The sequence below is a fragment of the Carassius carassius genome, chromosome 29, assembly GCF_963082965.1.
Source record: "Carassius carassius chromosome 29, fCarCar2.1, whole genome shotgun sequence".
In the NCBI taxonomy this organism is placed as follows: domain Eukaryota; kingdom Metazoa; phylum Chordata; class Actinopteri; order Cypriniformes; family Cyprinidae; genus Carassius; species Carassius carassius.
Window position 1 is genome coordinate 30474752 of NC_081783.1, and position 26202 is coordinate 30500953.

General features: G+C 41.3%; 1 protein-coding gene and 1 long non-coding RNA gene across 3 annotated transcripts; one reads left to right on the forward strand and one right to left on the reverse strand.

Moving 5' to 3' along the window:
* Positions 1–368: 368 nt before the first annotated feature.
* Positions 369–6309, forward strand: LOC132110237 (uncharacterized). Its single transcript, XR_009424627.1, has 2 exons — positions 369–632; positions 6029–6309. It is a non-coding gene; the product is annotated as an uncharacterized LOC132110237 (long non-coding RNA).
* A 16899-nt stretch (positions 6310–23208) lies between these two features.
* Positions 23209–25603, reverse strand: tbx22 (T-box transcription factor 22). Of its 2 annotated transcripts, XM_059516831.1 has the most exons (7): positions 25563–25603; positions 25288–25447; positions 24787–24888; positions 24437–24611; positions 24197–24352; positions 23545–23603; positions 23209–23368 (listed from the first exon to the last, which is right to left on the reverse strand). In XM_059516831.1, the coding sequence occupies exons 2-7, from the start codon at positions 25308–25310 to the stop codon at positions 23236–23238; spliced, it is 648 nt and encodes a 215-aa protein (XP_059372814.1). In that variant the 5' UTR covers positions 25311–25447; positions 25563–25603; the 3' UTR covers positions 23209–23235. The 2 variants fall into 2 exon arrangements, with proteins under 2 accessions (XP_059372814.1, XP_059372813.1); XM_059516830.1 differs by lacking the exon at positions 25563–25603 and having other exon boundaries at positions 25288–25531.
* Positions 25604–26202: the final 599 nt, after the last annotated feature.

Genomic DNA, 26202 nt, shown 5'->3' on the forward strand with positions numbered 1-26202 from the left:
GATGTTCCTGGCAGTGAGCTCATAGATGCTCTGCACAGGAGCTGCAGTGCTGTGTTAGTGACTCATCCCTCTCTTGCTCTCATGATGTAGAGACGCACAAGCCAGCATCAATCACCCTCCCTGCTGCACACGTCAACGATAGACAGATCTCTGCCGTGAAAGCCGGACAGACTTGTCATGTCCAATGCATTAGGCACTTCTCACTGGTTCATTTCTGGACATATGGAGTACAGCCTGACCAAACTCTATAATGTGTAATACTGTAATGAAATAGAGACTATAGCCTACCGTTTTTTTTTTTTTTTTAGAAAATAGGAAATTGCTTTCAAAAAGTGCTAAGCGTTCCCCATAAAAGCAGAGAATTGATATCTATATTTTGTCTCCAGTTACAGTATTGTTTAATAGGCTTATATGGCTACGTTTTACAGGACATCATAAGTGTTTCAAGCCAGTGCTCTCGGTACATGATGGCAATTTGCGAATTTCCATAAATAAATCCGACGTCACTACGCCCCTACCTAAATGGACTCCAGCACAGTTTATTAGAAATGTCTTGTTGGCGTCTGGCCTTTCGCTGAGCTCCCGCCCGAATGCGTGTGACGTCACGGAGGACGCCGTCGGTGACGCGGATGGTACGTAGCTCTCTGCTGAATTCCGCTCGATGAAACCAAAACAAGCATTTAGAATTAAATATAAAGCAAGCAATTGTAATTGTGGAAGCTCAGTTGAGCCTCAGTTCGGGGTTATTATAAGAATATCAGTGAGAGGGCATAGTCTTGTTTTCAATCTGTGTGAATGGGCATTTAAGATGTGAAAAAGGACATCACGTAAGCCCTTAGCTCTGACAAGCTTTTGTTTAAGAATTATTTAAATAATTGCTTTAAAAAATAGGACTGTTATTGTACATGATTTCTCTTGTTCTGCACAAGCATTGTCATAACCCAAATATTATACTATATACTATCTAAAATAATAGTAAAGCTCTTACATATGAAAAGCTATCATCATTAATAAATATTCTATAGTAGTTTAGGTAGCAACATTATTTATGAAAAAAAACTTGAAAAATAATACTTTTTTATTAAAGCAGTGTAAATTTGACGGAACATGCACATATATACAATGGAACATCCCTTTGAAATACTTGACTTTTGAAAGGCTGTTTGGCCAAATTAGATTTAGTTGTATAAATATAATTTATATATATATATATATATATATATATATATATATATATATATATATATATTTTTTTTTTTTTTTTTTTTTTTTTTTTTTTTTTAATCATAAAAGTCTCTTTTTTCAATGCACATCATCTTTCTTAAGATCATTAAAGAACACAGTGTTGTTTCTGAGGCACTGGATCTGCTAAGGTTTAGGAAGGGTTGTGTGCCGGTAGTACAGTATCCGGTACAGTAAGCAGTGTGTTTATACCAGTATGTCACACTGGTTTGTTTGCATAGCTAGTTAATTGTTGACAATATTGGGTTTCAATATATATAAACCTTCCCTTAAGTGATAAGATTCCCTTTAGCAATAATACTGTTTATTAGCTGTAACATATGCTATAAAAAGTCACTTTATTTTACAGTCCTGTTCCTCATGTACAGTACATACTATGTACTTATTACAGCAATTATAATAACTAGGTGCTAACCCTGAACCAACCCCTAAACCTAACACCTCCCCATGTAGTTACATTATATCACCAATGCTTTCTTAGATAATTACACTCTAAGTAAACTGTAAGTACATGTACTGTAAAATACCAAACCGTCTGATGCAGAGAGTCTTGATCTCCTGTCAGACGTTGGTGAGAGTACTCCCGGTTGGGCTTCTAAACTTGCTGCCCGCAAGCAAGACTTATCCATCTGACGCCGTGGATGTCGCAAGACTCCCCCTTGCCAGACGGACCAAAGCCTTTTTATCTGCCAAACCTAGAGGACCCACTCATCCGTATTTCTGAGACTTGATCTCCAGTCAGAGGCTTCGTGGGCCCTCTTGGTCAGCCACTTGCCCTCCAGACCATTGATCAGCAGGGTCTTGTCAGCCAATAGAGTCTGAATGCCGAAACCGTGAGCTGTTCCAGTCAGGCCATACAATCATGCTGCTCTCCTCCCATCAGCTGGTAGAGCCCACCCATTCCAATAGTGTGAGCATATAATTTATATGTCATATAATTAGCCTAATTAACACAGGTGGAGCACACTCAAGTTAATCAACACCATGATGTAAATACAGCTGACTTACCAATATCCATTGACGGTTTAGCAGCATCCCTCCTCCACCCCATCTCCTCACTTCAAGTTCATACTACACTTATATACGGGGATGTACACTAGGTTCAGTCCATTCCCGAGCTCGGAGCCTTTGCCCCAGACAGGGTTTCCTGTTCACAGTGTGAACTCGTGAATTTGGCACACATAGCTATAAAGGCAGTATGACTTTGTTGTCTCTAGGACCAACTCTATAGCGCCACCTCCAGCTAAAATTTACATTTTAACCCTTTTAACACTTGTCCTGGAAATAAAATTCTTAGTTCACTGATTTAACAATTCATCTCACTCTTGCATGCTCTTAAAAACACGTCCCCCCTTCCATTGTCCTCACCTACCTTCATCAACTTAACAGTTGATGACTTTGCCACATTCTTCATTAATGTAATTTCAACGATCAGTGCACAATTCTCCACACCACAAACTATCAGACACATCTTACAGCAAACATGCACTCATTCACATCCTTCTCTTCACTCTTGAAAAAAACCTCTTGGACAGAAACCAGTCTGTTTTCAGAAGTGGACATTCAACCGAAACTGTCCTTCTCTCAGTTGTTGAAGCCCTAAGACTGGCAAGAGAGGCTTCCAAATATTCAATACTTGAATCTGTCTGCTGCTTTTGAAACATTTCACCACCAGGTCCTCCTGTCAACCCTATTGGCAAAGGGCATCTCAGGATCCTCACTCCAGTGGTTTGAGTCTTACCTATCAGATAGGTCCTTCAAAGTATCTTGGAGAGGTGAGGTGTCCAAGTCACAACATCTAGCTACTGGGGTGCCTCAGGGCTCAGTTCTTGGACCACTTCTCTTCTCTGTCTACATGGCATCATTAGGTTCTGTCGTTCACAAACATGGCTTTTCATACCACTGCTATGCTGATGACACTCAACTCTACCTCTCATTCCATCCTGATGATCCCACGGTAGCTATTCGCATCTCAGCTTGTCTAACAGACATTTCTTCCTGGATGATGGACCATCACCTTCAACTCAACCTTGCCAAGACAGAACTGCTTGTGGCTTCAGACAACCCATCACATCATCACAATTTCTCCATCCAGCAAGTGCATCAACCATAACTCCTTCCACAACTTCCACGACTTTCTCAAACTGCATTGCTAAAACTGTCCGATCCTGCAGATTTGCTTTATTCAACAAAAAGATCAGGCACTTTCTTTCAGAAACATGCTGCACAACTCCTTGTTCAATCTCTTGTTCTGTCCAGGCTGGACTATTGCAATGCCCTCTTGGCAGGTCTTCCAGCCAGTTCTATCAAACCTTTACAATTAATCCAGAATGCAAGCAGCAAGATTAGGCTTTAATGAGCCAAAAAAAGAGCACGTCACACCTCTTTTTATCAGTTTGCACTGGCTAACAATAGCTGCTCATAAAAAATTCAAGGCATTGATGTTTGCCTACAAAACCACCACTGACTCTGCACTCCTTTACCGAGCAGCTGAATCTTCAGCCAGAAATGACTAAAGACACATCTCATCTATACCTACACTTGACCCTCCAACACTAGCACTCAGTTTTTGTTGTTGTTGTTGTTGTAATAATAATAATAATAATAATAATAATAACTTGACTTCTAACACTAACCCTCCCTATTCTATGACATCTATTTTTCATTTGTTATGTGTACTGTGTTAGACTGCATCTATTGTCCTCTTTTGAAAGTAGCTATGGATAAAAGCGTCTGCTAAATGATTACATTTAAATGTAAATGTAATAAGTCTCTTCATGGTGAAAATATTTATTATCTTTATTAACTCCATTTTTTTTTTTAAAGTATGAAGCATTTTGAAACAGAAAGTCCTCCTTTAAATTTTGTCAGACTCTTACCAAAATTGACTTGGATGATCCAAGGATTAAGCTGCACAGAATGATGATATGAATTTAGGGAGACCTACCCAAAATTAAATTAGATGTTATAGCTCAGGAATTTTTTCATCAAAATATTCAAAACTTGGTGCACCTCATTAGCACCATGATCTGGGAGCATGCCCTGTTTGGTGAAAGTGTCACATATAGGTCATAAGGTTTTAGGTTTTTACTCACGATATTTGGAATGTTCATCAGAAAATCATTTTGTTGTCTACAGATTCCTGGCTTCATGCTAAACATGTCGATAGCAATTTTGCCAGAATTGGAGAATCATTTTCTGCATTTTCACTGTCTTAAATTATGTGATTTGTATTCATTATGCAGACTATTTAGAAATCAAGAAATCTATAAAGAAGTATTCAGAAACAAGTTCTTTTGTTACTCTTTATCTCTCATTATACTGTACATGGAGATGATAGAATGCTTGGTAATATTTTGAAAATTGAAATTTGAAAATCTTTTCAGATTTTATACACAATGCAGTTTCACTTTTCACATCAGCAGAAGGTTTTTATCCTTCATCGTAATGTAATTCCTCTTGTGTGATCTGTGTATCACAAAGTAATGGTATTGTTTAAAAAATAATGTGTATGATTCCACATGATTCCCACGGTCATGAAAAACATGGAAGTTGTGTTTTCATTGCCCTTTTATTGGATTATGCACTGTCCTAAAATGTTAATGTTAAGAGATTAAGTGCAGTTAAGATGTCGGTGATTAGCATCTTAATAGTTCTGTGCAAGGCGCTTGACGATCCCGGAGAGAGAGTATGAGTTGGTGAATGAGTGTTTGGTTCAGAATGTGCAAATTCTGATGTGTGCATGCAATGATGCTTTTCATAATACACAGTGTTTCAAAGTGGCTTTACAGAAAGTCAGACTGTTATGTCTATGCCTTACTGCCCTGTGGTAAAATGCTATGACGATATATAATGACGCTATGAGTGATCCTCCAGATTTAGATCTAACTCTATTGTATTTATAGTGTTGCATCAGTTCTGTCAGTGCCGCAGTGACTCAGGCACACATCTGTGCGTTCAAAGGCAGTTAAGATATTAAATATTTGTCCGATTTTGTTATAAGCAAGAGTTAGTGATTCTCAAAAAGTATGAATGAAAATGTGATCAGTTGTCACAGCAGCTAAGGAGTCTGATGCTCAGGCATGTTGAGATACATACAACAATCATCAGTGTGTGATCATAGTAAAGTGCACAGAATGTTTAAAGTGAAGTCACATTGTACTGGAACCACTGCTTGTTGTAATGTACTGTTTGTTGTTCAGTTTGCTTTATTTTGTTCTTAGGTGGTCTCACCTAAACTAAGTCCAAGTCTTGTTCTGTTGATTTTGCTTGCTTGAAATGTGACAGTTTTGTTAAACATTTGTATAATCTTGTGTGCTTGCATCCAAAGCCTGTGTCCTATGAATGTGAAAAGTGCAAATCCTCAACAGACACGTGCATATGGTCCCTTTCACCTCATGATGGTGCTATAAACGTAAAATCTTAAATCAGAAATGGTTTCTCTCTACTCAGCAAATCAGTTTAATTTGGTTTTACTGTCACATGTTCTTTTATGTTATTTTATGTTCTCACATGTTCCAATTTGAGTTTCTTAATAAATGCATATAATTTATGTTTGCATTTGTTGTATTTTTTTCTTATTTTATTTCCTCAGGTTAACCCAATGTAAAATAATATATGTACAGGTAATAATATTAATAACGTTGCATATGTATTTCTAGCACTGTATGTTATACATGTTTCTAATTATTTTCCAGTTGTATTTATCTGTTCTCACAAATCTGAGGAGCTGTAAAGGTCAGCTTTAATAGCAGCTCTTGTTCGGTTATTCCTTCCTCTGTTCCAGCTCCTCAGCAAGAAACAGATGAAGATCAAACAGCCCATCTAGGACGGAAGTGGTCTTTTGCATTCCAAGCCTTCATTAGCAGCATGTGCTATCTGCTACCAATCTGAGTTCCTGCTCAAGTGTGTTGCCTGGACACAGACACACGAATCCTCTGTCCGGCCCAATCATAATCAGCAGCCTCTGACTGATGCATGAGCTGCCGAGCACATTGCTGTGATGAGTTTATTAACTGCTCTAGTGCAACGTCCAGTTGTTCAAAAGTAAAGGATTCTGAAATTGAATTATATTACGGAATTCAGTCTTGGCTTTGGTATGGATTCAGTATGTGTTGTTCAAAATGTTGATCAAAATAAACCAAAAATATTAATTAATATGGATTATTCTGGGCCCAATCTAATCTGAATCTGAATATCGTGGATTTGAAAATCCTTTTTTGATATCCAGGGTTAGGTTATCCATTTTATATATTATGCACTTTTTTTTGGTGCTAAAAGGATTAAAAGATTATTTTTCTATCAAATCAAGATCAAGTGCAAACTGTCAATGTGTATGTATGCTGCATTATACAAACGGTGTACTTGGTTTGTTTAGTTTATTTAAAACGTTTACTTCATTTATAACCTTGTGTTCCTTCAGGTTTTTCCTTCAGGTAGAAAGGTAAGTTAGAGGAGTCAATGCAGGTAACTTGGAACAGGGAGATTCCCGCTGTGCAGTTATGAGATCAGACAATGAAAGTGTCTGAGGTGTGTGCTTTAATGTGGTGGAGAGTGAATGAGATCAGGTGCTGGTGATTAATGCTCGAGTCAGGGAGTGCTGTGGGTGATGAGCCTGACTGACTTGTGACAGATAGATTTAGTTTACTTAAAATGTTTATTTCATTTATAACATTGTGTTCCTTATGTGTTTTTTCAAATGTATCCCAGTTTTTTATACAAATTTGATCTAATTTTATCCAAGCTAAAATCCAATAAATTTTCCTTTTAACAGCTAGGCCTTGAGGGTGGACTTCAGGAATACAACTTTATTGGTCAAAATGGTTTGCACTTTATTTGTTTAACAATGACATTATTGGACCCCATAATATAATCCCTGAAATGTCTGTTAAATGCCCCCCCCCCCCCCCCCCAAAGTGTAATTTTCATTTATCACTGTATATTAATAACGATGATGTAATCATTAGTGATGGGCCAGACAAATTTGACCCCATGCACGCTGACTGCTTTACCTGTTGTTTTGTCATATATGAGCACTGTGACTGGAGCTCAGGATCTGGTCCTCCGGATGAGTCTGTATCTGTATCAGGGTGATCCACTCCAATGCTGGTTTGAAAAACCGGGACAAAAATGACCTGATCCTGGATAGAAAACCAGATTAACTTTTTGAACAGCTGGGCATCGGCTTGGTGTGATCATTCAAAGCAACGATCACTTCTTCTTACTTCGCTGACATGTTGACCAGAAGGATTTAACTTCATTTACTCTTTGCTCATAATTGTGACAACATTTAATATATACAGGTGCTGGCCATGTAATTAGAATATCATCAATAAGTTTATTTATTTCACTAATTCCATTCAAAAAGTGAAACTTGTATATTATATTTATTCATTAAACACAGACTGATATATTTCAAATGTTTATTTCTTTTAATTTTGATGTTTATAACTGACAACTATGGAAAAACCCAAATTCAGTATCTCAGAAAAATAGAATATTGTGAAAAGGTTCAATATTGAAGACACCTGGTGCCACACTCTAATCAGCTAATTAACTCCAAACACCTTTAAATGGTCTCCCAGTCTAGTTCTGTAGGGTACACAATCATGGGGAAGACTGCTGACTTTACAGTTGTCCAAAAGACGACCATTGACACCTTGCACAAGGAGGACAAGACACAAAAGGTCATTGCAAAAGAAGCTGGCTGTTCACAGAGCTCTGTGTCCAAGCACGTTAATAGAGAGGAGAAGGGAAGGAAAAGATGTGGTAGAAAAGAGTGTAGAAGCAATAGGGATAACCACACCCTGGAGAGGATTGTGAAACAAAACCCATTCAAAAATGTGGGGGAGATTCACAAAGAGTGGACTGCAGCTGGAGTCAGTGCTTCAAGAACCACTTCACACAGACGTATGCAAGACATGAGTTTCAGCTGTCGCACTCCTTGTGTCCAGCCACTCTTGAACAACAGACAGCGTCAGAAGCGTCTCGCTTCAGAAAGGACTGGACTTCTGCTGAGTGGACCACAGTTATGTTCTCTGATGAAAGTAAATTTTGCATTTCCTTTGAAAATCAGGGTCCCAGAGTCTGGAGGAAGAGAGGAGAGGCACACAATCCACATTGATTGGGGTCCAGTGTAAAGTTTCCACAGTGAGTGATGATTTGGGGTGCCATGTCATCTGCTGGTGTTGGTCCACTGTGTTTTCTGAGGTCAGAGGTCAACGCAGCCGTATACCAGGAAGTTTTAGAGCACTTCATGCTTCCTGCTGCTGACCAACTTTATGGAGATGCAGATTTCATTTTCCAACAGGACTCTGCACCTGTACACAGTGCCAAAGCTACCAGTACCTGGTTTAAGGACCATGGTATCCCTGTTCTTAATTTGCCAGCAAACTATCCTGACCTTAACCCCATAGACAATCTATGGGGTATTGTGAAGAGGAAGTTGTGATATGCCAGACCCAAGAATACAGAAGAGCTGAAGGCCACTATCAGAGCAACCTGGGCTCTCATAACACCTGAACAGTGCCACACACTGATCGACTCCATGCCACGCCGCATTGCTGCATTAATTCAGGCAAAAGGAGCCCCAACTTAGTACTGAGTGCTGTACAGTCGTGGCCAAAAGTTTCGAGAATTACATAAATATTCGTTTTCAAAAAGTTTGCTGCTAAACTGCTTTTAGATCTTTGTTTCAGTTGTTTCTGTGATGTACTGAAATATAATTACAAGCACTTCATATGTTTCAAAGGCTTTTATCCACAATTACATGACATTTATGCAAAGAGTCAGTATTTGCAGTGTTGGCCCTTCTTTTTCAGGACCTCTGCAATTCGACTGGGCATGCTCTCAATCAACTTCTGGGCCAAATCCTGACTGATAGCAACCCATTCTTTCATAATCACTTCTTGGAGTTTGTCAGAATTAGTGGGTTTTTGTTTGTCCACCCGCCTCTTGAGGATTGACCACAAGTTCTCAATGGGATTAAGATCTGGGGAGTTTCCAGGCCATGGACCCAAAATTTCAACATTCTGGTCCCCGAGCCACTTAGTTATCACTTTTGCCTTATGGCACGGTGCTCCATCGTGCTGGAAAATGCATTGTTCTTCACCAAACTGTTGTTGGATTGTTGGAAGAAGTTGCTGTTGGAGGGTGTTTTGGTACCAATCTTTATTCATGGCTGTGTTTTTGGGCAGAATTGTGAGTGAGCCCACTCCCTTGGATGAGAAGCAACCCCACACATGAATGGTGTCAGGATGCTTTACTGTTGGCATGACACAGGACTGATGGTAGCGCTCACCTTTTCTTCTCCGGACAAGCCTTTTTCCAGATGCCCCAAACAATCGGAAAGGGGCTTCATCTGAGAATATGACTTTGCCCCAGTCCTCAGCAGTCCATTCACTATACTTTCTGCAGAAGATCAATCTGTCCCTGATGTTTTTTTTGGAGAGAAGTGGCTTCTTTGCTGCCCTTCTTGACACCAGGCCATCTTCCAGAAGTCTTGTCCTCACTGTGCATGCAGATGCGCTCACACCTGCCTGCTTCCATTCCTGAGCAAGCTCTGCACTGGTGGCACTCCGATCCCGCAGCTCAATCCTCTTTAGGAGACCATCCTGGCGCTTGCTGGACTTTCTTGGACGCCCTGAAGCCTTCTTTACAAGAATTGAACCTCTTTCCTTGAAGTTCTTGATGATCCTATAAATTGTTGATTTAGGTGCAATCTTAGTAGCCACAATATCCTTGCCTGTGAAGCCATTTTTATGCAATGCAATGATGGCTGCGCGCGTTTCTTTGCAGGTCACCATGGTTAACAATGGAAGAACAATGATTTCAAGCATCACCCTCCTTTTAACATGTCAAGTCTGCCATTCTAACCCAATCAGCCTGACATAATGATCTCCAGCCTTGTGCTCGTCAACATTCTCACCTGAGTTAACAAGACGATTACTGAAATGATCTCAGCAGGTCCTTTAATGACAGCAATCAATTGCAGTGGAAAGGTTTTTTTGGGATTAGGTTAATTTTCATGGCAAAGAAGGACTATGCAATTCATCTGATCACTCTTCATAACATTCTGGAGTATATGCAAATGGCTATTATAAAAACTTAAGCATCAACTTTTCCAATTTCCAATATTTATGTAATTCTCAAAACTGTTGGCCACGACTGTACATGCTCATACTTTTCATTTTCATACTATTCAAATGGCCAAGATTTCTAAAAATCCTTTCTTTGTATTGGTTTTAAGTTATATTCTAATTTTCTGAGATACTGAATTTGGGATTTTCCTTAGTTGTCAGATATAATCATCAAAATTAATCTAAAAATATAAATATATCAGTCTGTGTGTAATGAATGAATATAATATATAAGTTTCACTTTTTGAATGGAATTAGTGAAATAAATAAACTTTTTGATGATATTCTAATTATATGACCAGCACCTGTATATATATATATATATATATATATATATATATATACAGGTCCTTCTCAAAAAATTTGCATATTGTGATAAAGTTCATTATTTTCCATAATGTAATGATAAAAATTAAACTTTCATATATTTTAGATTCATTGCACACCAAGTGAAATATTTCAGGTCTTTTATTGTTTTAATACTGATGATTTTGGCATACATCTCATGAAAACCCAAAATTCCTATCTCAAAAAATTAGCATATCATGAAAAGGTTCTCTAAACGAGCTATTAACCTAATCATCTGAATCAACTAATTAACTCTAAACACCTGCAAAAGATTCCTGAGGCTTTTAAAAACTCCCAGCCTGGTTCATTACTCAAAACTAGTGATGGGAAGTTCGGATCATTTTACCGACTCAGACTTTTGTGTCTCGTTCAGCAAAATGAACGAATCTTTTTTCGAGTCATTTCGTTCATTTCGTTCATTTTAGCAAAATGTAATGAAAATGTTATGTGTTACTTCCCCAACACACCTAGTACTTACGCAAACGTTGATCACACTAAAAACAATACAAAACTAAAATGCTATAAGATACAGAAAAAAAATCATTCTTTACCTGGGTCTTCAGTCTGTGATTAGCTCACCTCACCTCTTATCTGACAAGAGTCCTCGGGTTTAAGTCATTCCTTAATCACGTGACACCCCCATACGCAAAACTAACGCAGTCTTGAGTCGGAAAGAGAATTGATTAGTTCATCTCATGAGTCTTTCGGGTCTCGGGTCGAGTTTGACTCGTTCCTTAATCACGTGACAGACCCATACGCTATTTCTGACATTTTCTGTCACTGTGTTTTTGTTACTGTTTGTTGAGGATCTGTGGTTTGTTATTATTTTATAAATAAATAAAACCCTGTTATAAATAAAATATTGATTAATTTGTCTTTTTGACTGTCTATCGGTAAATAAACACTAGGCTATATAATAATATAATAATTCAAGCTTACAATAAAAGGTATTTATACTAGTTTGTTCATTTTTACTCCAATTTTGAGTTTGCTAGTATAATAATTGCTTTTCCTAGGCAAACTTGACATATTGGTGTAATATATGTATAAGAAGATTGCTCAAAAAAGGACATAATGACATATACATTAAAAGCAAATAAAATTTTGAATTTGAATTATTAATGTTAGTTTAAAACATTAAGGTTATGATAACTTCAGCTTTAACAGTTTTAACCCAGCTCAGAGTGAGGAGGATACTTCAGATCCAGTGCAGGGGCCATGTTTTGGGAAGACTTTGACGAGAGGGTAGCAAGCTTGAGGCCTTCTGCTACCTCTTCTAAGACCTCAGATGCTATAAAGGTGCAGGCCTACCTTGCAGAGTCACTCTTACCCCGCACATCAGACCCTCTGGCCTGGTGGAGGAGATGTTCACCAGTATACAAAAGCCTTTCTGAAGTCACAGAGACAAGACTTTGCATTGTGGCCACATCTGTGCCATCTGAAAGATTGTTTTCTAAAACTGGGCAGATTATCTCAGATAGAAGAAACAGACTCAGCCCATCCAAGGTCAGGGAGCTTGTTTTTTTATTTTAATGCAAACATGCCTTAAAGCAAGTCCTAAAAATATAGCCACAGTGTGTTATTTATTTTAAAGTTTATTTATTTTTATTTATTTAGAAAAAGACTAGCTTGTTGTGCAATATTTTTGTTGTTGTTGTGATTTTAAAGGTAATTTGTTATTGTTATAAGGCTCCGTAGCTTTAGTATCTCTTCATTTTCATTTATTTTTATTTAAATGGTTTAAAATTATTTGGGGAATAGTTATCCTCTTTGATATAAAGTTTTTATTTTGGCACAAAAGTGTTATTTATTTTAAAATGTATTCATTTTAAATTATTATATAAAAAAAGCAAAGCTTGTTGTGCAATATTTAGTTTTTCTTTTTCTTTTTTTATATTGTACTTTTAAAGTTCATTTGTTAAGGTTATTAGACCCTGTGGCTTTATTATCTTTTAATTTTAATTTTATTTTTAATTATTTACTTTTTTATTATTTTGATTTATTTTGGAATAGTTGTCCTCTTTGTTACAAAGCTTTTCTGGCACAAAAATAAACAATAAACAACAATAAGTATGTACACAGTGTTTTTAATGTTTATAAAGTGTCATATGTTACAAAAGTATGGTTTATAAAGACAATCTGATTTAATAATTACTCTAGCCAATGTTGTCACATCACGGGACAAAAGAACGAACAACCCGAAGAACCGAAAGATGAACTAATCCATTCTCTCTCCGGTTCAATACTGCATTCTTTTACTGTCTATGGTTTTAGCGCATGGGGCTGTCACGTGATTAAGGAATGACTCGACCCGACCCGAAGACTCATGAGATGAACTAATCAATTCTCTTTCCGGCTCATATTGCATTGGTTTTAGCGTATGGGGCTGTCACGTGATTAAGGAACGAGTCAAAAACCCGATAGACCTGAACTATGAACTAATCAATTCTCTTTCCGGCTCAAGACTGCATTGACTGACAGGTGAATCACTACTACTAGAACAGAACCTATAGAATAATGTGCATGCGCGACTGAACGAATCACTCCCCGAGACGACTCGTTCTTCCCGAGTCACATTAAAGATTCGTTCAAAATGAACGAATCGTTCAAGAACGACACATCACTACTCAAAACCGCAATCATGGGTAAGACTGCTGTCCAGAAGGCCATCATTGACACCCTCAAGCAAGAGGGTAAGACACAGAAAGAAATTTCTGAACGAATAGGCTGTTCCCAGAGTGCTTTATCAAGGCACCTCATTGGGAAGTCTGTGGGAAGGAAAAAGTGTGGCAAAAAACGCTGCACAACGAGAAGGGTGACCGGACCCTGAGGAAGATTGTGGAGAAGGACCGATTCCAGAGCTTGGGGGACCTGCGGAAGCAGTGGACTGAGTCTGGAGTAGAAACATCCAGAGCCACCGTGCACAGGCGTGTGCAGGAAATGGGCTACAGGTGCCGCATTCCCCAGGTCAAGCCACTTTTGGGCTACAGAGAAGCAGCACTGGACAGTTGCTCAGTGGTCCAAAGTACTTTTTTCGGATGAAAGCAAATTTTGCATGTCATTCAGAAATCAAGGTGCCAGAGTCTGGAGGAAGACTGGGGAGAAGGAAATGCCAAAATGCCTGAAGTCCAGTGTCAAGTACCCACAGTCAGTGATGGTTTGGGGTGCCATGTCAGCTGCTGGTGTTGGTCCACTGTGTTTTATCAAGGGCAGGGTCAATGCAGCTAGCTATCAGGAGATATTGGAGCACTTCATGCTTCCATCTGCTGAAAAGCTTTATGGAGATGAAGATTTCGTTTTTCAGCACGACCTGGCACCTGCTCACAGTGCCAAAACCACTGGTAAATGGTTTACTGACCATGGTATTACTGTGCTCAATTGGCCTGCCAACTCTCCTGACCTGAACCCCATAGAGAATCTGTGGGATATTGTGAAGAGAAAGTTGAGAGACGCAAGACCCAACACTCTGGATGAGCTTAAGGCCGCTATCGAAGCATCCTGGGCCTCCATAACACCTCAGCAGTGCCACAGGCTGATTGCCTCCATGCCACGCCGCATTGAAGCAGTCATTTCTGCAAAAGAATTCCCGACCAAGTATTGAGTGCATAACTGAACATAATTATTTGAAGGTTGCCTTTTTTTGTATTAAAAACACTTTTCTTTTATTGGTCGGATGAAATATGCTAATTTTTTGAGATAGGAATTTTGGGTTTTCATGAGATGTATGCCAAAATCATCAGTATTAAAACAATAAAAGACCTGAAATATTTCAGTTGGTGTGCAATGAATCTAAAATATATGAAAGTTAAATTTTTATCATTACATTATGGAAAATAATGAACTTTATCACAATATGCTAATTTTTTGAGAAGGACCTGTATATATATATATATATATATATATATATATATATATATATTCTTGTTTTTTTTTTTTTGCTTTAGAGAGAAGCTTGTCTACACCATGGCTGTGAAAGCTCTGCAAACAGTGCATATTAAATCCTTACAGCAGCATGGATAAACAGTGTGTGATTCTGCAAACGGGCGAATGTTATACTTCCTTACTAAGTGTTTGTGCTGTCCGATGATACAGCTGTTCTGCTGGCAGATGCTTTGAATCCTCATGTTCCTGCTCCCCTTTTTGAAGCACTGAATTTTCTCCGGACAGAGCAGGAAGCAGAGAGCATTGGTTCTGCTTGATCTGCCGGGGCATGTGTGTCCAATCAGTGCAATAAAAGTCTTTCCCCAGCCTCCATCATTCACACACACAAACTGCCATCTGCCTAAGCCAGTGTTTCCTCACATATGTGCTAATGCTTCTAATTTGTTTTTATTGCATTTTGCAGCTGGCCCTATCACTTTCCCACTTTAAAAGTGTCTTGAGTCAACAGTACTTTTCTCAACACATCCCTGTGCTAAAGAACTGAGCTCTCATCTCGCTCGTGTCTCAGCCTCACGTGCTCAGAGACGGAGGAAATCATCAAACGCAAGCCGCATTCAAACCAAAGAGACTTTGAATGCAGCTTTTTAAACAACAATCTTTGACAATGTAGTGTTGTCTGATTGTTTGGGACTGATCTCAGAATCTATGTGTAAAAGAGAGTTTATGCATACTATTTTAACTGTGGGTTCTGGTTATGTCAGGTGGTGTCAGGATCATGGAACCCGTCTGTCTCGACTCACTGACAGACAGAGCATGTCTGATGGGAAGATGTTGGCCATCACATATTTATTTCATATCATATAAGCGATCTCACACAAGCAGCCAGAGCAGTTTCACACAAGTGCTGTTTTTGTCTCAAACATCACAAGTTTAAATGTGATTTTATACAACAGTTAAGTATATAAGAATTTAATATTGTGTTAAATTTTAAACAAAATATTAGGTGTTTTTGCATCTGTGAGCCACACATCGGTGTCTAGTTTGAATCCTCATTTTGAACAAATTGTGTGAACCAATGATTCATAAAGAGAGTGGTTTACTTCGTTCCTGAATGAATCAGCCATTTGAATGAATCGAATGAATGACTCATAAAGACATTTACTGCCATCTGCTGGCAGAGACCAGACAGCGTGACATTACCCCCTCCTCCACGGAGCAGCTACCAGATGCTCCACCCGAACACAAGAAGAGACCAAAGAACACAGATACCAGGAGGGAGGTGGAGTGGCGGAGGACCAGGGGGAGGGACGGAGGGACAGGTAAAATGGGGAAACAGAGACAAGAAGTGCAAAAAACAACAACAAGGAGCCCAGGAGGGAGGTGGACCGGCGGAGGATCAGGGGGAGGGACAGAGGGCCAGGTCCATAGAGGGAAACAGAGAGAAAAAAAAAAACAAGGAGCCCAGGAGGGAGGTGGACCGGCGGAGGATCAGGGGGAGGGACGGAGGGCCAGGTCCACAGAGCGAAACAGAGAGAAGAAGAGCAAAAAAACAAAACAACAACAAAACACAAGTCCAGGAAGGAACATAACGTTCCGTGGCCCAGGGCCGAACCGACAGGGCAGGAATCCAGAGAGAAGCAAGGTGGAATTGGAGCCATGCGGTCGAGACAGAAGCGCACCTGGGCGGCGCAGAAGACCGCCACATCCGTGCGGTCGAGACAGAAGCCCACCAGGGCGGCGCAGAAGACCACCGCATCCGTGCGGTCGAGACAGAAGCCCACCAGGGCGGCGCAGAAGACCACCGCATCCGTGCAGTCGAGACAGAAGCCCACCTGGGCGGCGCAGAAGACCAACGCATTCCGTGCGGTCGAGACAGAAGCCCACCTGGGCGGCGCAGAAGACCACCGCATCCGTGCGGTCGAGACAGAAGCCCACCTGGGAGGCGCAGAAGACCGCCACAGCCGTGCGGTCGAGACAGAAGCCCACCCGGGTGGCGCAGAAGACCACCACATCCGTGCGGTCGAGACAGAAGCCCACCCGGGCGGCGCAGAAGACCGCCACAGCCGTGCGGTCGAGACAGAAGCCCACCCGGGCGGTGCAGAAGACCGCCACATCCGTGCGGTCGAGACAGAAGCCCACCCAGGCGGCGAGACAGAGGCCCACCCAACAGAGGCCCACCCGGGCGGCGCAGAAGACCGCCACATCCATGCGGTCGAGACAGAAGCCCACCCGGGCGGCGCAGAAGACCGCCACATCTGTGCGGTCGAGACAGAGGCCCACCCGGGCGGCGCAGAAGACCGCCACATCCGTGCGGTCGAGACAGAAGCCCACCCGGGCGGCACAGAAGACCGCCACAGCAGTGCGGTCGAGACAGAAGCCCACCCGGGCGGCACAGAAAACCACCACAGCCGTGCGGTCGAGACAGAAGCCCACCCGGGCGGCGCAGAAGACCGCCACATCCCTGCGGTCGAGACAGAAGCCCACCCGGGCGGCGCAGAGGACCACCACATCCGTGCGGTCGAGACAGAAGCCCACCCGGGCGGCGCAGAGGACCACCACATCCGTGCGGTCGAGACAGAGGCCCACCAGGGCGACGCAGAAGACCACTACATCCGTGCGGTCGAGACAGAAGCCCACCAGGGCGGCGCAGAAGACCACCACAGCCGTGCGGTCGAGACAGAAGCCCACCCGGGCGGCGCAGAGGACCACCACATCCGTGCGGTCGAGACAGAAGCCCACTAGGGCGGTGCAGAAGACCACCGCATCCGTGCGGTCGAGACAGAAGCCCACCCGGGCGGCGCAGAAGACCGCCACATCCATGCGGTCGAGACAGAGGCCCACCAGGGCGACGCAGAAGACCACTACATCCGTGCGGTCGAGACAGAAGCCCACTAGGGCGGTGCAGAAGACAACCACATCCGTGAGGTCGAGACAGAAGCCCACCCGGGTGGCGCAGAAGACCACCACACTGGGATCGATGACACAGGAGAGCAATTCTGGTTAGGCAAGTCTGAATCAGAGAACATGAACAAGTTAAGGGTGGCCTCCGTGGCCACGACAGGATCAGTCGAGCGCTCAGAGAGTTCGGCTGAGACGTGACGAGGCTCTGGAAGTTCCGCAGAGACGAGGAGAGGCTTTGGTAGTTCAGCCGAGACGAGGAGAGGCTCTGGTAGTTCAGCAGAGACGTGGGGAGGCTCTGGTAGTTCAGCTGAGACGTGGAGAGGCTCTGGTAGTTCAGCAAAGACGTGGGGAGGCTCTGGTAGTTCAGCAGAGGCGTGGAGAGGCTCTGGTAGTTCAGCCGAGACGTGGAGAGGCTCTGGTAGTTCAGCAAAGACGTGGGGAGGCTCTGGTAGTTCAGCAGAGACGTGGAGAGGCTCTGGTAGTTCAGCCGAGACGTGGAGAGGCTCTGGTAGTTCAGCAGAGACGTGGGGAGGCTCTGGTAGTTCAGCAGAGGCGTGGAGAGGCTCTGGTAGTTCAGCCGAGACGTGGAGAGGCTCTGGTAGTTCAGCCGAGACTTGGAGAGGCTCTGGTAGTTCAGCAGAGACGTGGGGAGGCTCTGGTAGTTCAGCCGAGACTTGGAGAGGCTCTGGTAGTTCAGCCGAGACTTGGAGAGGCTCTGGTAGTTCAGCCGAGACTTGGAGAGGCTCTGGTAGTTCAGCAGAGACGTGGGGAGGCTCTGGTAGTTCAGCAGAGGCGTGGAGAGACTCTGGTAATTCCGTGGTGTTTAGACTGGATTCAGGAAGATCAATGATGACTTGACTCTGCTCATGAAGATCATTGGTGACCTGACTCTGCTCATGAAGATCAATGGTGACTTGCATTTGTTCATGAAGATAGTCGGTGACTTGACCTTGCTCATGAAGAACACTGGTGACTTGACTTTGCCCATGAAGATCAATGGTGACTTGACTTGACTCCGGAGTGTCAACGGTGACCTGACCCGACTCTGGAGTGTCAACGGTGACCTGACCCGACTCTGGAGTGTCAGCGGGAACCTGACTCGACTCTGAGGTGTCAACGGTGACCTGACCCGACTCTGGAGTGTCAACGGGAACCTGACTCAACTCTGGAGTGTCAACGGGAACCTGACTCGACTCTGGAGGGTCAACGGGAACCTGACTCAACTCTGGAGGGTCAACGGGAACCTGACTTGACTCTGGAGGGTACGAGGTACTGGGTCATCCAGACCGGTGTTGAAAATGTCTTTAAGGGCCGCATCATTATATCCCGTACCATCCGCCAGGGTCCAGAACACATTGCCCTCTTGGCGGAGGGTGGTTAATTTTATATATTTCGCCCTCTGCTCCACCATACTGGCTGGGGAACGGGAATGAAGTCCCACACCGCTGGATCTCGACATGGATGGAGTCCTTCTCTTACGATCGGAACCCAGAGAAACACAGGAGACGAGAGATCCAAATGCAGTGTGGTATTTAATGGGTTATCCAAACCATAAATCCAACAATAAACAAACAGGGAAGGAACAGGAACGGGAACAGGAGACTCAGAAGGCGAGGAAACTGGGTGACGGAATGAAAGGACTCCATGAAGACAACAGAAAAAGACCGGTTAATATAGGCAGGGTAATGACTATCAAGTGAAGACACCTGAGTGCAATTAACAGGAGTGCAATTATTGTGATGAAGGGACAAGGCTTTGTGGGAATTGTAGTGCCTACGGTGAGGTGCCTATGGGGAAGTGAGACCACTAGTGGAGACTCAGGGAAACAGAGACTAGACAGCGTGACACAGATCAGCCTGAATCCAGACGCAAGCTTTTTCAGATTTCCAAATCTGGATTACTAATGCTCTACAGAGCCCCGAAAGAGACATGGTGAAGGAGAAAAATGAAAAGAAAAAAAAGCCAATGTTTTGCATTCTAGTTTTGCATTTCATTTACACAAATTTCTACTTCTGACTTGTCCATTTCTGATGATTGTGCCAATGTAGTTTACAATCTGTGAAAAAAAAGCTACTTTAAATATAATATTTTTGTTTGATATTGACAGCTGTTTGAGGATTTGGGGATATATTATGTTATAAATGTTGTCAATTTTGGACCAGTTTTAAAGTTTTATTATTATATATTATTTTATTATTACATTTTTGTCCTGAAATCCACCCTTCTGCTGGGATCAGAATAACCCATTTTCAAGATTTGATCCAATCCGAGCCAAAATCCCATCAGATTACTTTAGAACAACTGGCCACAGATGATTCTAATCCAGATTTAACTTTCTGAAAAAGTGTTCCCTTGTGATCCTCCTGTCTACTGTAAACCCATGCCGATTCATCGATATTAAAGGCATCTTAGTATTTCACATCAGATGTGAAAAACAACTGGATGATTTGCATGATACACGTCTAGGTCATATTACTTTTATTTTTTTAACTAGAGGTTTATAAATGTGTTAGTTTTTCTAAAATGTCACAAAGCAAAAATAAATAAATAGGCCTGAATAAATAAAAATCGTAAAGGTCGACAAAAGATAAGATGTTAAACATTGCGTAAATGTGTCTAATGACATGCACATGTACATCAGCATGAGTGTGAGTGTGTGTGTGTGTGTGTGTGTGTGTGTGTGTGGTGAGAGGGGTTAAGGCACACATATGGAAAGTTGCTTATCAGGCTGCAGTTAGTCACACTCCTGCATCTCTAATTGAATTAGCGTTGACAGCGCACCACGGGCCGGAACGTGGACTCTAAACACTCAGCGGCTGAGGCGGGAGGGACATGTGCCCTGAAATCAATTACCTGCACAGGGGCCCGGGACAGTGGAGCCACGCTGAACACATCCTGAACATCAGCTCTCGGACGGACAGCAGCATCTGCAGGCACCTGACGCCGCTGACCTCACACTCCAGCTTCAAAGTACAGCGGCTCTAAATCACCTGATCCTGAATGATCCTGAGGTCTGCGCTCTTCCAGTCAGAGACACACGGATCAGATGGATCAAATGGAGAAGTGTCACACACAGGAAGCTGGATAAACCGGCTGAAGGCACTCCTGGGCCGAGGTGCCCTCAGGAGAAAATCATTTTCCTTTTATTCAATATGACGAACAGTATTAATACTGTCTATATCCTACAAGACTAAATTTGCCTGCACTGTGCTATTCAGTTCTAGATGGACCTCAAAGACTTCTTCTTACGGTTCAATCAATGTAGCAACAGAGCAACTTTTTACCCACATTATTTAGGAACCTGACACCTGGGGTATCCTCATTTCTCCCAAAGTTTTATTTATTTATTCAAAGTTTTATTAAAGTTTTGTCTCTATTATCCAAGATCGGATTATGTTTATCATTTCTCGCCACAGTCGCTTTTGGCTTTAACACTTGTGCACTAAACGAGACTATTATGTATAATGTGTAACATATGATACAATATGATCAAAATTGTATCCTTTACGCGCATCATTTAGAAGCGTCAGTGATAGCAGCCTGATATCTTGACAAATCGTATATATTTTACAAGGGGACTAGTTCATATGAATTTGTACGAATGACCTGCAATCTACCCGTCACTGGGGTCTAGACAAATCGTATGATTCGTATGAATTAGTCACCTCGTAAAATACGTACGAATTGGTCGTGAGATAGTGTTGGTGATACACACATCCACATACTGTACATACAGTACACTCATGTGATGTGATATATAGACTCTCAGCTGCTTGATTGCTTATATGGTGCAAGCTGTCAGCTTTATTATCAGCAAGTGACATATTTAATGTTGTATTTATAGAACATTCAACTTTATCTGAATACATACAGTACACTTACATGGAGCTAAATATTCTATATGGCAAATCCAGTCTCTAAACCAGACCATAAATCATGAGTCATGAAACCCACTGTTCTAGCACTTGTTAACTCTCGCCACAATGGTGTTATTGCTGTTCTGTGGAAAAGGTGAATCCAGCAACACAACAGTGCCTCTGATTCAGACAGTTTTCACTCTCATTGAGGTAGAAGTATCAACGCTTCCCACACATGCATGCTGCTATTCACCATTCAAATGAACAGTGTTCTATATAGTTTTATAAGCTCACAGTCCACTACACGATATACTGTGAGGGTAACACTTCAGAATCCTGGTCCATCATTAGTGAATGATTACACAGGAACAAACGAGCAATGAGATAAACACTCTAGTAACTAACAAGAGACTCTGATTAATGGTTTAGTAAGTAATAGTGCTTAGTCCAATACAGTAGTGCTCTATTATACCTCCCTTAGAACTACTGTATACCAATCCATCATTTATATGATCAGTGCATAATCTATAATTAATCCTAATGTGGAGGTCATGGTAACTGACTAGTAATGAGTCAAATATTACCAGTCTTCCTAGGAAATTACTAATTATTACATGATAACTCTCTAGTAATGACTAAAATTATTATAAGCAATGTGGGTTTTTGTAAGGTTCTGCATAATAATTCCCTTTGCAAAATGTTGTAACAATTGTGTCATTACTAGTATATTACCATGATCTTCACTTTAGAATTAATTATGCATACTTCACATTAATTATGAACCTGTATATAGTAGTTCTCCAGGATATATGAAAAATAATAGTTACTGATTAAGCTAATAGTGAACTTTAACTGTAATTGTGTAAAATTGTGTAATTTAAATTACAGTTACTTCTGAAAATGTTAATGATTACATGGCCTTGGCGGTGGTGGTGGTGGGGGGGGGTTATCTGATGTATATTTAAGATATCTGATCTAAAACCTTATAATAGTTCTTCTGTGCAAATAAAATTACTTTATTGAAAAAATATTGAAATATTAGAGTGGCTTGTGCTGAAACCTAAGTATATTAAGAAAACTAATTTTGGTTACCGTGCCAAAAAATAAAATAAATGAATAAATAATGATAAGAAATGGTTAAATGATTATAGAGTTTGTATTCATTTTAACATTGAGTTTTTAAGATTGAAAATTGTGCATTTATTTGAAAACAAGTTGAATGTGGCACCAGATGTCACTGAACAAAATAAAACATTACAGTTTCAGAGCTTCAAAGTTCACTTTTTTTATTTATTTATTTTTTCTCAAACAGCACTGAAAACATTACTAATCTTACAGACTATAAATACAACAGAATCAACGGGTTAATTCCATGAATTGAATGTTCAATAGACTCAATAAGGATTCATAAACATGTTTATTTCTCTAAAGTTGTTCATACAAAAATGGTACTATTCACACACTGTCCATATTTACAGTCAGTTTCTGTGCTCACGAGATCCTGCTGTATTGGAGATCAGGGGCATCAGTGTGAGCCAGCTTTAGATGATGAGTAACAGTAGAGAAGCGGCGGCTCGCGGGGGAACCGGAGCTGTAGGGAGACGTCTCTCTGAGCTTGACAGTCTCCAGCTGAAGCACTTCTGGAGTCTCCTCTCTGTACCTGGAGAGCCGTCATGAAGGGCAGATCGAGCACGGGCCGCAGCCCAGTGTAAGTGTTGAGTTTGCCCAGGCAGATGCTGCAGTATGCTCTGTATGTGAGAAGACTGCAGCACTGAGGGCTTGAGAAGCTGACGGGATGAGCTGGAGAGAAGGAGGAGAGACCCAGGCCTGCTGGAGCTACACAACATCACAGCAATGCACGACGGCTCTTAATGGAAACTATTGTTAATGAACATTTGAGCTGAAATGATAACTAAATGAAACATACCCGGTAGCTCCATAGCAAAAGATTTGAAGTGGAGGTTAAAGGGACTGTGCCATGCATACGACTCCAGCACGCCTCTAAAATGCATTGCAGAGGAATGAGATTTCAGAAATCTGATAACATATGTACATCATCAAGTGTCATAAAAATCATCTATCGTTGTGTTTATTTCAGATTATTCCGCCACTGGAAAAACCTTTCTAAAGCTTGGCACACATATATTATAGTTTACACAGATAGTAACTTTCATTACCCATTTCGTTCCCTGAAGCCCTTGGCAAAAGGATTCCTGTCGATCTTCAGTTTCGTTATCTTAAAGGTAGCAGAACATACACAATCAGTCAAACGCTTTGGCAGATATTATTTTACACATACGGAAGACTGTTTCCACCACTGAATAAAAATAAAATATAATTGCAACTTTTTATCTCACTCTGACTTTTTTCTTAGAATCGTGAGATAAACTTGCAATTGCGAGCTATAATTAAAAATGGCTTTCTGAGAAATAAAGTCCGACTTGCTCACAACTGCAAGTTTACATCTCACATTTCTGTCTTCATAACAAGCAATTGTGAGTTATAAAGTCAGAATTGTTAGACATAAGTTCAAAGTCTGAATTGGACTTTATAACTCACTATTGCATTTCATTATCTCACAACTCAGAAGTAAACTCACAGTTTTCAGAAAAAATCCACAATTATGAGATATAAATAGTTTTAATATCGTATGCTTGAAATCAGGAAGACTTGCTATCATTACATGCTCCAAGTTTTAGCAGAATCTGTCAAAGGTGTTATTATGCAAGATAACAGTAGTTCTTGGCACTCATCTGCACTCTCTACATCCAGGTGAGTCTCAAGTGCTCCAACATAAGAGCAGACTGGTGTTGTATTGATCTGAGTGACCTGCTGGTTCTGGTAGGCTGTGACTGTGATGAACTGAGTCTCAGGGAAGGAGAAGAAGCAGACGCCATCCTCCGGCAGAGAAACCAGAGTCTCCAGAGAACTGAGCTCAATCACGTGTATGCGGGGCCTGTACTTGTGCATCGACTTCAGGATGATCTGAAGTTCACACGGACTGATTTAGTTTAGATATAGAACTGTTATTCTTCATTGTAGTTGTGCAGAGGAAGTCATGCTACTCACATGGCCTTTGTCATCCATCTCATTGTTGGTGAGCTTGACTCGATCGAAGCTGATGATCTGTCTCATCCAGCTGTGTCCTGAAGACGGCGAGTCCGGGTGAACATACAGACGAGGAGGAACGCAGGAATGATCCGTGTTCCCAGCCACCATCCACTGAGAGCTGTGGTACACATACCTGACACAGAGGAGCAGGACAATAAAGAAGTCCTCGTTCTGCTCAGTGCACGATTCAAGCATGTCATTACGTCTGTTTCTACTAACTACGCATTTCTTTGAGATGAGGTTTTATTCAACTGCAGGTATCAGTCTCTCAATATTCATTCATTAATTGAACTGTTTGTTTGGAGGACCTGTATCTCTTTGAGTCCACAGGCGTGATGTCCATGGCAATGGAGTATTGCTGGTGGGGGTCCAGATTGTGCACCTTGACTCGGAGCGAGGGGAACATTCTCCTGAGGACGTGACACTGACATTATAACATCATCACTGCAGTTTGACTAGTTACAGGTACACATCCTGGATCCTGTCAGACAGTTAGCATAGGACTACTTCCAATAGTTCAATCACAAGTCCAAATACAGTCTGGCAAGCTGACACTAGTTGTGTACGAGTTTACAGATTTCACCATTTTCTTTTTTGTTTTTAGCTTCAGGGTATCCAAAGTATTGAAACGCATATTTTTTTCAGTAACTTCATTAACTTGCTGATTTTATAAATGTTTAAAGAAAAACATTAAACAAGGATCACATACTAACAGACTGTGGGTCTAAACACAACACACTCATTTCAGTGCAGTCCAGGCTTAACGCTCAACACAAGTGTAGCTCATACTGAGGCATAACTGTGATTACCTCCCAGCTTTGGTGATGATCATCTCTGTGCCGATCTCATGAAATCTCTTCCACAGGTCAGATCCTTCAAGATCTACTCCGACTTGTCTCGCAGCTTCACATTCTGTGCCTGCGGATCTGCTGGGCTTCACGCTTTTCTTCTTCTTGTTTCTTCGCTGATCTTCACAAGTCATCAAAATTACATAGAATACATAAATGATAATGCAACAGAAATACTTAAAACAGATGTCGCACATTGATATTTTTCTTCTCCCTTTCATTTATGCTACACTAACCCTGTTTGTCGCTGACAGTTTCTGCCGGTGCGTCTCTGTCCTTCATCTTCTTGCATCTTTCCTCTGGATCATCCGTGAAGAGCGCCTGCATTATGAGTGGAGATCAGATGAAGACACCAGCACACATCTTACTCTGCTCTCCTCTGGGTTCATGTTTCACCTCTTCATTTCTGTTCCTCTTAACTCCTCGTTTGCCGATGGGAAGGAGATGGCACCAATAGGATCTCAGAGGAGGACTGAAGAACAGAACTCCCAGTGAATAACTTACAGTCAGAAACATTTATTTATTTCTTTGTAGGCTAGAAGTTTTGACAACCAGATAATGTTAGTCTGACTGCTACATTATTTATGACTTGAAAACAATTAAAAAAAAATAAAAGTAGAAGAAGTATCTGTCAGTGCTGGGTACATTTTAGTCTGTTTCTGATTACAGGTCACATGATGAAACTTAGTAACATAATGTAGGTTACTCATTTTCAGTGATGTTTTCTGACTAACTTTTAGAATTTTTTTATTTATTTATTTTATTTTGCTTAGTATTAAATGTAACATATTTACAAAAAGCAACGAGGAAAAACATTGAGATAGATAAATTAATCTGGGCTTCTTCGGGTCAAAAAAGACCGAAACCATGTACGTT

What these genes read in the sequence shown, in the direction of transcription:
- tbx22 (XM_059516830.1), bottom strand. Translation starts at nt 25,523, where the DNA reads ATGTGCGACATCTGTTTTAAGTATTTCTGTTGCATTATCATTTATGTA. An exon ending in GTGGACTCAAAGAGATACAG is followed by an intron (nt 24,612 to 24,786) that starts GTCCTCCAAACA and finishes CCTCTGTGTCAG; the next exon opens with GTATGTGTACCACAGCTCTC. An exon ending in AGATGGATGACAAAGGCCAT is followed by an intron (nt 24,353 to 24,436) that starts GTGAGTAGCATG and finishes TGTGAACTTCAG; the next exon opens with ATCATCCTGAAGTCGATGCA.